The following is a 10,772-nucleotide window of genomic DNA, read 5'->3' on the forward strand; positions in this document are numbered from 1 at the left end:
TCTGTTCTGGCCCGCTGCCTGGTTCTGGCCCGCCCTGCAGCTGATAAGCTGCTGAAAGCGGAGCGTTATCTGCGGCTCCAGGTTCGGGCGGGTTCAGACGTTTCCCCCAAACTGAACCAACTGAAATCCTCAGTGAATTTAAACGGCAGATTTTAAAAGATGATTTTGCTCCAGATAAACTCGGTAATTTAACGGTCAGACGGTCATTATGAACCTGATTACTGCTTTTTAGTTTTAGTTCATTTTCAGACATTCACAATCAACAACTTCATATTGACCATCCTGAATGATTATTCAAGATTTCTGAAGTCACATTATTCTATGAAGAATAATTAATAATAACTTACATTATATTATTATTATTGACAGATTCTAATTCATTTCAAGGTGGCGGTTTCATCATCTGAAGGGTCAGACATCCAGAACTACATAAATATATGGCAACATAATTATGACTTAGTCTACAGTTTTAGATACAGCAGTTATGAAATGTTGCCACTGAGGTGTCCAAAACGCTGCCTGCAGAATTTTGGGTTTCCTGCATAAATGATCAGAAAATGCTTCAGAGTGGAAAAGATCAGCAGGATTTTAGAAAATGGATGGGAGGCGAGGGGAACAAGAACTTCATAATTATTCTCCGCCGAGACAGAAACGTCCCGTCTAAGAGCCATACAGTAAAGTGTCGCGGTGTGACCAGCAGGTGTCACTGTAGTTCAATAACCATGGGAACCTCTGCGGGTTTGCTGACGGCTGATCAGAGTTAGCTGCTGTTTGAGTCAGTGGCTTTCATGTTTGTTAAATAAACTAAAGACCGGTGGACTCCATTTTGGAGCAATAAATGGACAAATGTTTCCTAGAGTCAAACAAACAGTAAACCAAAGCTTCAGTAAAATATGATAGAGCTAGAGGAGCTAAAGGTTCTGCAGGCGACCCAAGATGCAGTTTCTAAATACTTTTAAAATACTTTGATTGTTTCAATTTCAAAATGATATGTAAATCTGTGACGTTTTAACAGAATAATTGCTAAAGATATCAGTGATGTCACAATGTTACTTCAAGAATCTCAAGATTTCTGAAGTACATTAAAAACGTCAAGAATTACTCAGAATTATGCTAGTCAGAACAAAAATCGAGACGTCTCAAATTTATTTTATGACTCATAATTTACTGGTGAGTAAAATTAATGGATGGAACATTAATTTGCATTAATTTTCCATGCAAATTAATTGTAAGTATGACGTCGTTTATACCGGTCAGAATGTAATTAGAGACTGAAAACACAATTAGAGTCTGACACTGGCATTCTGGAAGGATGAAGAATCTGCTAAAACACAGAAACAACTTCTTTCTATCCACATTGGGACTTTTTTTGCCTTGTCCCCCCCACCCCATTTAAAGTATTTATTTTTCAGATTTTCCGTGTACACGCTTGTTTAGGGTCCCTGTTTATTCCCCTCAGCGCAAAAGAGAATAATACATTAACATAGTTTGGATTAAAATTGTACCAAAATCAAGACAAAAAATTTAAAAAACGCATGTTTCACAGCAACATACTCAGAGGAACAAAACTGGAAAGAAACGCTACAATTTAACGCAAGTCGCATTTTACCAGCTCACATTCAGATATCTGGAACGGAAGTGTGGTGAAACTGATTTTATGTTAAAACGGCTTGCCATAGCACGATACAGGCTTCAGGTGTCCCATCATCATCATCATCATCATCATCAGCTGCAGGTCTGTACATCCAAACTTCTTGTTTCTGTCCATTTATGCGCCTTAAAGCTCATTATATGAATATGAATCATATAATTCATATTATTATTATATTCATATAATTCAGTTTGGTTTTCACTGATCGGTGTCTGAAACGGGAGCTGCTCTAGCTAATGCTAACTACTTCGGGCTAGCATGTGCAGATAATGCTGGAATCTGTATTTTGAGTTTGATTGGTGGGTTAAATGTCATGTTGTCATCACAATCCTTCCCATCTTTTGATTCTAAGAAAACGTGTAATATTTTATGTTAATCCCATCAGATTGTATTCCCACAGTTCTTACAAGTTTTTTTTACAGTCATTTCCTCCACAGTGGGGCTGCCAGTGTTATGGATTAACTGGTGGCGGCTGCAGGGAAAGACCGCTGTTTCTGTGGGCGTGGCTTTTTAGGACCCCTTTACCGAACCAGGAAGTAAACAATGCGATAAGCTTAAAGAACTAAAAATCTTAGCAAAAATACTATCCGATTCCGTAATACACCTATTAAGATCTCAAGAATAACTAATTAGAAAGACTTCCATCCATCCATCCATCTATCCATCTTCTTCCACTTATCCGGGGTCGGGTCGCGGGGTCAGCAGCTTCAGAAGCGAGGCCCAGACTTCCCTCCCCAGCCACTTCTTCCAGCTCTTCCAGGGGAATCCCAAGGCGTTCCCAGGCCAGCCCAGGAACATCGTCCCTCCAGCGTGTCCTGGGTTTTCCCCTCCTCCTGGTGGGACCTGAACTCCTCACCAGGGAGGCGTCCAGGAGGCATCCTGACCAGATGCCCCTCAACTGGCTCCTCTCGATGTGAAGGAGCAGCGGCTCTACTCTGAGTCCCTCCCGGATGACTGAGCTTCTCACCCTATCTCTAAGGGAGAGCCCAGCCACCCTACGGAGAAAACCCATTTCGGCCGCTTGTATCCGCGATCTCGTTCTTTCGGTCATGACCCAAAGCTCATGACCATAGATGAGGGTGGGAACGTAGATCGACCGGTAAATCGAGAGCTTCGCTTTTTGGCTCAGCTCTCTCTTCACCACGACGGACCGGTACAGCGCCCGCTTGACAGCAGACGCTGCGCCAATCCGCCTGTCGATCTCCCGCTCCCTTCTTCCCCCATTCGTGAACAAGATCCCGAGATACTTGAACTCCTCCACTTGGGGCAGGACCCCCCCCCCTGACCCGGAGAAGGCACTCTACCCTTTTCCGGCTCAAGACCATGGCCTCGGATTTGGAGGCACTGATCCCCATCCCGGCCGCTTCACACTCGACTGCGAACCGCTCCAGCGAGAGCTGCAGATCATGACCTGATGAAGCCAGTAGGACCACATCGTCTGCAAAAAGCAGAGATGAGATCCTAAGGCCACCAAATCGGATCCCCTCGACACCTTGGCTGGTCTAGAGATTCTGTCCATGAAAGTGATGAACAGAATCGGTGACAAAGGGCAGCCCTGGCGGAGTCCAACTCTCACCGGAAACGAGTCCGACTTACTGCCGGCAATGCGGACCAGACTCTGACACCGGTCATACAGGGACCTGACAGCCCGTATCAAAGGGCCCGGTACCCCATACTCCCGGAGAACCCCCCACAGGGCTCCCCGAGGGACACGGTCGAACGCCTTCTCCAAGTCCACAAAACACATGTAGACCGGTTGGGCGAACTCCCATGCACCCTCCAGGACCCCTTGGCAGAAAGACTTTTACTAGTCTAATATGGTATGTTGCCTTTTTAAAAAATAAATCTGCAAAATCATCAAAACATGTAAACTACGCAGAACTTCAGAGGATGAAACTCGTCAAAGGAAGATCGAAATAGATCTCAAGATGCCATAAACAGATCTCAAAGCAAAGATTAATCCCTGAAAACCGACGTAAATGTTGAAGAGCCGTAGAATTAAAAATAAAATGTTTAAAAAGTTCGACTGGCTGTGTTGGTTTTCACATGTCCCTAGTGAAATGTTTTAAACATTGTTTTTGTAACATGTTAAGGGTTATTCCCTTCATTTACAGAAGACATGGCTACCGCAGATCTACGTGGCAGTGTCATTTATTCCTTATTGTTGCTATTTTTCCCTGGTAATTTAACTAAAAGTCTTTATTCTTTTCATTAAATGACCCTAATACTCAACCATAAGAGACAACGCTGAGAAAACTATCCTTATATAGTTTTACATCAGAAACGGGTTAAAATCTTCCCTCAAACTGAGATTCTGAAAGCGTCACCAGTTAATCCAGGTTTGCTTCCTAAAGCGTGGGGTTTCCGTTAGATCAGAATCAATAACAGGTTGGATGGTTGGACTTCCGTCGGCCATTACAGTTTAGTGGTTACAATGGCGCTCTCGGAACTCGGCGACCGCTGGTACGATATCAGCGCCGTCGTCTGATTCACTTGTTGGACCAGCTTATTTTATTGTCTACAAAAGTAATATTCACTTGCTGCCAACGTTTTGGAGTTAATATTGTTTAACAGGTTTGTCAGGCAAACTAACTGGAAGAATATCGCTAAATTACCAAGTTGAGAGTCAATTCCAATGTTTTTCTGATCAGTGCTGGTTATAAAAAGCAGAAACCTTCCACTCAGGTTTACATTGTGTCTGTTCATGAGATGAAATTAATTTATTCTGGTGAACCTGAATGTGAATGGGATTGTCGCGTCACTCGTTGATCTGGTTTTGCTCCAATGCGGTGTTTTTGAAGCGAACTGAACGCTGCTCTGTAGAAACTTGTTTTGAAAAATTATTTTTCACATGTAACATTAAATGTATATGCATCAAATATAATTCATAGTAAAGTTTTGCGAACAGTTTTGTCACATAGTTAGAATTTTTCAACAGGCATTGACGCAGCCACCTACTATTTAGAAACATCTGCGGTGTGCAAAGGTTTCAACCAGTTAATTTAGCCACCAGTTAATCCATAACACCAGAGGCTCATTTGGTCTTTTTTTTTATCAGAAAGTTTTTCCAGTTTGGTCTCGCTATGCTATGCTAGCTTGAGGACCAAGGCTAGCATAGCATGACTGGCAGCCATTTGGAAATGAGGAGAAATAATATGTAAATGTAACCCACAATTAGCAAACGACTTTTATTTTTGCGGGCCCACTTCCTGTGTTGCCCGAACGCTGCTAACTTATTTAAAGCCACGCCTCCAGTGCGCAGTAAAAGATCCTCACCTGTTCCACTATGATTGTGGCTTGCTGTTGGCGTCTTCCTTAGGAATTCCTCAAAAAAATCTTTGAACATATTGATTTGATTGCTGGGTGAGTTTGTTATTTGTTAACAGTGTTATTTGTTCTATGTGGTACTTCTGCTCAATTGCTCATTGGAGCGTTGTTTTATTAGAATCACTGGCATTGTTTACCTGGACCGTCACCAGGATTCTGTTAGTGCTGATTGTGGCTAAGTACGCCCCACTCTCTTCAAAAAGGTAACTTGTTGCTGAAGTTTGTGCGTATTCTGACACCTTTACATTGATGCCGAGGCACTGAAGTTTAAACTAAAATTGATCAGAACAGAATGTAGCTACACTTAAATTGATATTGCGCAGTATATTTATTTATTTATTTATTTATTTATTTTTCTTCCCTCACTCTGCTTGAGTATTTGACAATTAATTTATTTTATTTTTCTTGATTGATATTTTGGAAGTGCACTTTAACTTTAGTACTTTAAGTTTAAATTGATTAGTTGAAATATGATAGTTTTGTTTTATTTAAATTATGGTTAGTTTAACCTGATTGAAATGTCTGTTTAATTATTAGGAATCTAATTATTGCATTTGCATTTAGTATGCATAAACTAGATGTTTAAATTTAATAATTATTTCCTTTGTATTATATTTGTTTCTGATAAAACACTTAATGGGTTTTCTGACCTTTTAGGTCGGGTTTTTTTTTTCCACCTGTCGGATCAGATCCTCATCTGGATCAAAAGATGGCGAGCTAGAAATGGACTATGGACTTTATGATTTGGACAATCAATTTATTCTGAGTCAATTCTCATGTGTCTCATTGTGTTATTGTAATTGTATGTTTTTTTATTCAAATCACTTAATATATATTCACCAAAACTAAAAGCACTGCCTCCTCTGTTTTTTCACACCTCAGGCTCCTTAAAAGGCCACTCTTCCGATGCTGCTTATGTAGCCGCAGTTAGCTGCCTAGCCCATAACTGTTACATAAATCATTGATTTTAAATTAGATTTTATTTTTAAAGTGATTGAAAAACAGAAAAATGTTTAAGATTGAAAATTCATTGACTTTTCTTTATCTCTCATTTCCTGCCAACTTTCTGAGGCCCTCACAGCGCCCCCTGGCGGCCGTACTTTGATAAAACAAACCACCTTGTATAGTTCTGCTGTAATGCTTTGCAATGTTTTCACATAACTCCTGTTTACTTAGATTGATGCTGTTTTTATTGTATTTTACAGCATCTTTGAGCCCCTGCATGTCTCTCAGGAGATTAATAATTTATGTATCAATGAAAAATATTCTGCTTGGCTAGAGGTTTGTTTACAGCTGCAGAGTGTTTTCCAGGTTACGAAGAATTCCTCTAGACGCGTAGATCTCCATTTTCTCTCCAGTTTTCTAGATTTTTCCTTTAAAGTCTGAACTAAAGCAGCGAAGCTGCTGGAAAACCGATCGTCTGTTTAAAGGAAGCTGCTTGAAGCCTCGCGTGATTTGCTGCCCCCTGCTGATGGTTCGGTGTTACTGTCTAGTAAAGTTCTGCTGTAATTACATTTTAATCAGAGCAGAACTGGCGGGAAACAAATATAATAATTCAGTCAACAGCCAGTCGGTAAAACCAGAAGATATCAGAGAAAATGAAAACCTTAAATTAACCGATAAACCCAAAGGTTTGGGTTCAGAACCAGAACCGGATCAGAACCTGACACTAACAAACAGAACTGGATGGATTTTATTTATTCACATTTCTTCAGTTCCAGTTTATTTATATGAAATTAAAGAATTAAAAAACAGTCCACATTTGAACAGAACTTCAGCTGAACCAGAACCAGGACCAGATTAGAACCCAAAGATTCAGAATCTTTATATTTTCCAACATTTCTGTACAGAAAGAGTCAAAAGGAAAGTTTAGTCAGTTTAATAAATATGAATATGTAAATAAACAGAACATTTCAGAATCAGAACCACAAACAGAACCCGAGTTCAGCCAGGAATGGAAATATCTGCTGCTCTTCACACGAATCATAAACATTTTTCTGGTTTAATAAATAAACAAAAAACATTTCAGGTTCAGAACCGGGCTGGAAGACAGCGGTTCTGTCCGAGTCCGTGTTCATAAATTTGTTCAGAACCAGAAAATATCGGTTTCTATGGAAACGCAGAGCTCTGAGGAGGAAGAGGAGCAGTCAGAGTTCTGAACAGAACGGATCAGAACCAGGAGGACCGGACCTCAGAGGAACCGGGTCGAACCAGAACATCAAACTGGATCCAGAACCGTTTCCATCAAACTACTGGACCATAGATTTCTGGTCCTGGTCTCTAGTTCAGCTCGGCTCTGATGCTGGTTCCGGGTCCGGTTCTGGTTCTGGTTCCGGTCTCTAGTTCTGCTCGGTGCTGGCCCGGACGCAGGTGCAGCCCACTGCCACTGAGAGGTAGGAGGCGTTGTAGCAGCGGCTGCCCTCCATCCGGGTCAGAACCAGAACGTCCTGGTGGATCGGGACGGAGTTCCAGTCGTGTTCTCCCTGCTGACCCGGTTTGGGTTCGGAGCAGAACTTGGTGCTGCAGCTGGCCTCCCAGATGGTGGACGGGATCCGGTTCTTCGCCGTGCTGGACCTGCAGGGGCAGAGGGCAGAGTCAGAACCAGAACCGGGACCAGAACCAGAGGTTCTGCTGGACCCACCTCCAGCTCCACGGCGACAGCGAGCGCTGGTGGACGTTCCCGTTTCCTTCAGCCGGAGAAACGTCAGAGGAGAAAACCAGCATGGAGTCACAGGCCGGCTGCCCGGAGATTACCCACAATGCACTGCACAGGACCTGAGGAGCACACAGCAGGGTCAGCTGGGCCAGAACCAGAACCTGGACCTGGACGGTATTAAAGGTATTCATCTCCAAACTCTGATTATTTTTACAGTTTCCAATCAAACACAAATATCAGCAGACCAACCGAATCGGACCGGGTCCAACCGGGTCGGACTGAATAACGTGACGCTCTCTGCCTGCTCGCCTCCACAGCTGCTGCTGCATCATGACCTTCCTGGCAGAAAGTAAGTACACCCTGAGGTTCAACTGGGACAATAATTTAATAAAAAATAAAATCTGTTTCAGAACCGCAGAACAAAAACCCAGAGATTCATGGATGAAGTGAAATCCATAAATCTATTGATCTACTGAGTTCTGATTGAAATAAACCAATCATTTAATTACTAAACAAATCAGTTATTGTTTTCAAATTCAGCAATAAGCCATTTAATCTGATCACTTAATGACTAGTTAATCCAAAAATATAATCTATAATTTCAGCATAAATATTTTTATCTCATATTTATTTGTTTATGGTTCGTTTTAGATGTTTACTGTAGATAGTTACATGTTTTTATATTTAGAGATTTTTTCCTCGCCTGTTTGACCTCATATGATCGGTTGCTGTCCAGTCAGAGTTTCTTTGGTTTTCCCAACATTCCTGACCAGAGCCGGACCCAGAAGGACGGGGCCCGGGGGCCGGAGCCCTGCTGGGGCCTGAGCTTTGAAACGTAGCTTTCATATTTAGTTATAACATTTAGCTTTAACGTGTAAACTCCCTGATCTGCTATTAGCCTCGTTTGACGCCTGGTCATTTTCAAATACTTTAGGATTTTGTATGTTCATTAAAAATCCCTAAATATGAATTTGACTCACCTGCTGTTGCCCTGTTAGCTTTATATAAAGTTCGATGTTTGCGCCGCCCAAAGCGTGGCGGCCCTGGGCTACTGCCCTTCCTAAAGCCCAGTTGGTTCCTGACCCGGTTCTGGTACTTTCTGTCTTATGAATCTTAATCTTAGCGTCATCCTGAGCTCTAAACACAGCAGCTATTTTCCAGTTACAGGTTTCTTTCAGAACCAGAACCGGGTTTGGGCTCCCTCCCTGACAGAACCCGTCAGTGCAGCAGCAGTCAGAGTTCGGCAGCCATGATTCTCACCAGCAGCGTGTCGGCGGCGCGGCGAAGCAGCAGCATGTCGGCTCCTCTGGGTTCTGGTCCGGCTTCTGATTCTTCTGCTGTCAGATCAGCTTATTTATGACCATCAGATCTGATCTGGGATCAGATAACCGATCGGGGAGATTCCTCCTATCAGAGCGTCCATCAGCTCTGAGCACGCTCCGGTGATTAAAGCTGATCAACTTCCTGTCTGCTGATTAGCATCTATCTGTGCGAAAAACCCAAAAACAGAGAAACTCCTACAGACTGAGGCTGAGTCACTGCAGAGCACAACATCCAACTGTCACCCAACATCCAGCATCCATCCATAATGCATCCAACCATCCATCAGAGCCTGCTCCCCCGGCGCTGATGGAGGCTTGGATCTCTGCCGGTTCTGATCCTCTGGATCCATGACCCAGATCCTGAAGCCTCTGATCTCTGACTCTGTGAAACTCAGCATGATGCTGATGCTGCAGACTCCAGAAGCCGAGGATCGTCTCGCTCATTTGTCCTGGTTTCACCCCAGCAGCACCGATCAGAACCAATCAGAACCGATCAGAACCGATCAGAACTGCCGGCTCTCAGCAGAAACGGAATAAAAATATTATTAAGCTCTAAATATCTGAGGAGGATCTCCTGCTGTTAATGCTGCTGCTCAGCACAAACTTCAAGATATCAAGTTAAAGGTTAAAGGTCATCACACAGAACGCCTCTCCTCTCTAGAAACAAGATGGCCGCCGGCCTGAGGTTGGTAGAGCCACATCTGGATGGAGAGCCGATGAGACCAGAGCGGAGACGTTGGACCAAGATGGAGGAAACCAGCAGATCAGGAGAAGCCGACGCTACAAATTATGATGAAAATAAGTTAATAAACTGTTTTCAGTGATAAGTGGACAGATATGCTGTACATGTATTGTTGTGGTTTAAAAGTCTATTTAAAGCTGAGACTAGCTGCAGCTACAACACGCCGTGTAAAACTGGCCTCCCTGCTGCTTGATGACGCTCTGACTAGTTAACCGCCGAGTCAGGATGTTAATACTGTTAATAAAGTATCTGATGTTCTTTGTCATGATTCTGTGTTGCTGATTAAATAAAATCATATGGTGATGACAGAGTGTACTCGTCTGACAGATACAGCCGTCAGTTCGTGCTAAGCGCATGACGATCTGACAGAACAGCGGGTCTTGGACCTGGACTTTTCCCTGGACTGGACCGAGACGCCTGGAGACAGAAAACATGGACAGATGTTTTGGAGCTTCTCCTCATGCCTGTTTTTAAGACGCAGTTTGTGATTTTCAAAGTAAAAGCTTTTCGGAAAAGTTGTTAGTTTCTGAAGCTGATAAATCTGCAGGAGCAGGAAAAGATCAGACAACCGCTGACAGTCGGGGTTCCAGTTTAGACGGGTCAGCTTCCTTCCCAAAGGTCAAAGTGTCGAACGCAGCAGCAGCCAAACGAGATCCGGCTTTTCCTCTAGGAGCCCAAAACAAGATCCCACCGGTTCCACTTCCACCTGTGGAAATAAATCAGATACTTTTCAAAGCAACATCTTTACCGCTTCCAACAGAGCGCTGCAGGGCGGCGGCCATCTTTACCGCCTCCAACAGAGCGCTGCAGGGCGGCGACTACGTTCTTCTTCTTTGGTCGCGTTTAATTAATAAAATTAATTAAACAGATTTAAACTGAAATCAGATTTCAGCCAAACCTGAACTTGAAGTCCTGCAGTGTGAACGCAGTTACATCTGGATCGTGATCATTGTCTAAAGTTACCATCTTGATTAAAGCTGTGTCTGTGGAACGGTTTGATAGATCTACATAGATCTACATAGATCTAGATCAGGGGTGTCAAACTCCAGTCCTGGTGGCCCGCTGTCCAGCAGC

The 10,772-nt window shown here is 43.1% G+C and overlaps 1 protein-coding gene across 2 annotated transcripts; it reads right to left on the reverse strand.

The window, feature by feature from the left end:
- Window positions 1-6,653: 6,653 nt before the first annotated feature.
- Window positions 6,654-10,542, reverse strand: il17a/f2 (interleukin 17a/f2). 2 transcript variants are annotated; one of them, XM_028013829.1, is made up of 3 exons: window positions 8,895-10,542; window positions 7,620-7,753; window positions 6,654-7,552 (listed from the first exon to the last, which is right to left on the reverse strand). In XM_028013829.1, exons 1-3 carry the CDS (start codon window positions 8,928-8,930, stop codon window positions 7,318-7,320), a joined length of 405 nt encoding a protein of 134 aa, XP_027869630.1. In that variant the 5' UTR covers window positions 8,931-10,542; the 3' UTR covers window positions 6,654-7,317. The 2 variants fall into 2 exon arrangements, with proteins under 2 accessions (XP_027869630.1, XP_027869629.1); XM_028013828.1 differs by lacking the exon at window positions 8,895-10,542 and having other exon boundaries at window positions 7,620-7,839.
- Window positions 10,543-10,772: the final 230 nt, after the last annotated feature.

The sequence above is a fragment of the Xiphophorus couchianus genome, chromosome 4, assembly GCF_001444195.1.
Source record: "Xiphophorus couchianus chromosome 4, X_couchianus-1.0, whole genome shotgun sequence".
NCBI lineage: Eukaryota > Metazoa > Chordata > Actinopteri > Cyprinodontiformes > Poeciliidae > Xiphophorus > Xiphophorus couchianus.

What these genes read in the sequence shown, in the direction of transcription:
- il17a/f2 (XM_028013828.1), bottom strand. Translation starts at nt 7,825, where the DNA reads ATGAATACCTTTAATACCGTCCAGGTCCAGGTTCTGGTTCTGGCCCAG. An exon ending in CTGTCGCCGTGGAGCTGGAG is followed by an intron (nt 7,553 to 7,619) that starts GTGGGTCCAGCA and finishes CTGCCCCTGCAG; the next exon opens with GTCCAGCACGGCGAAGAACC.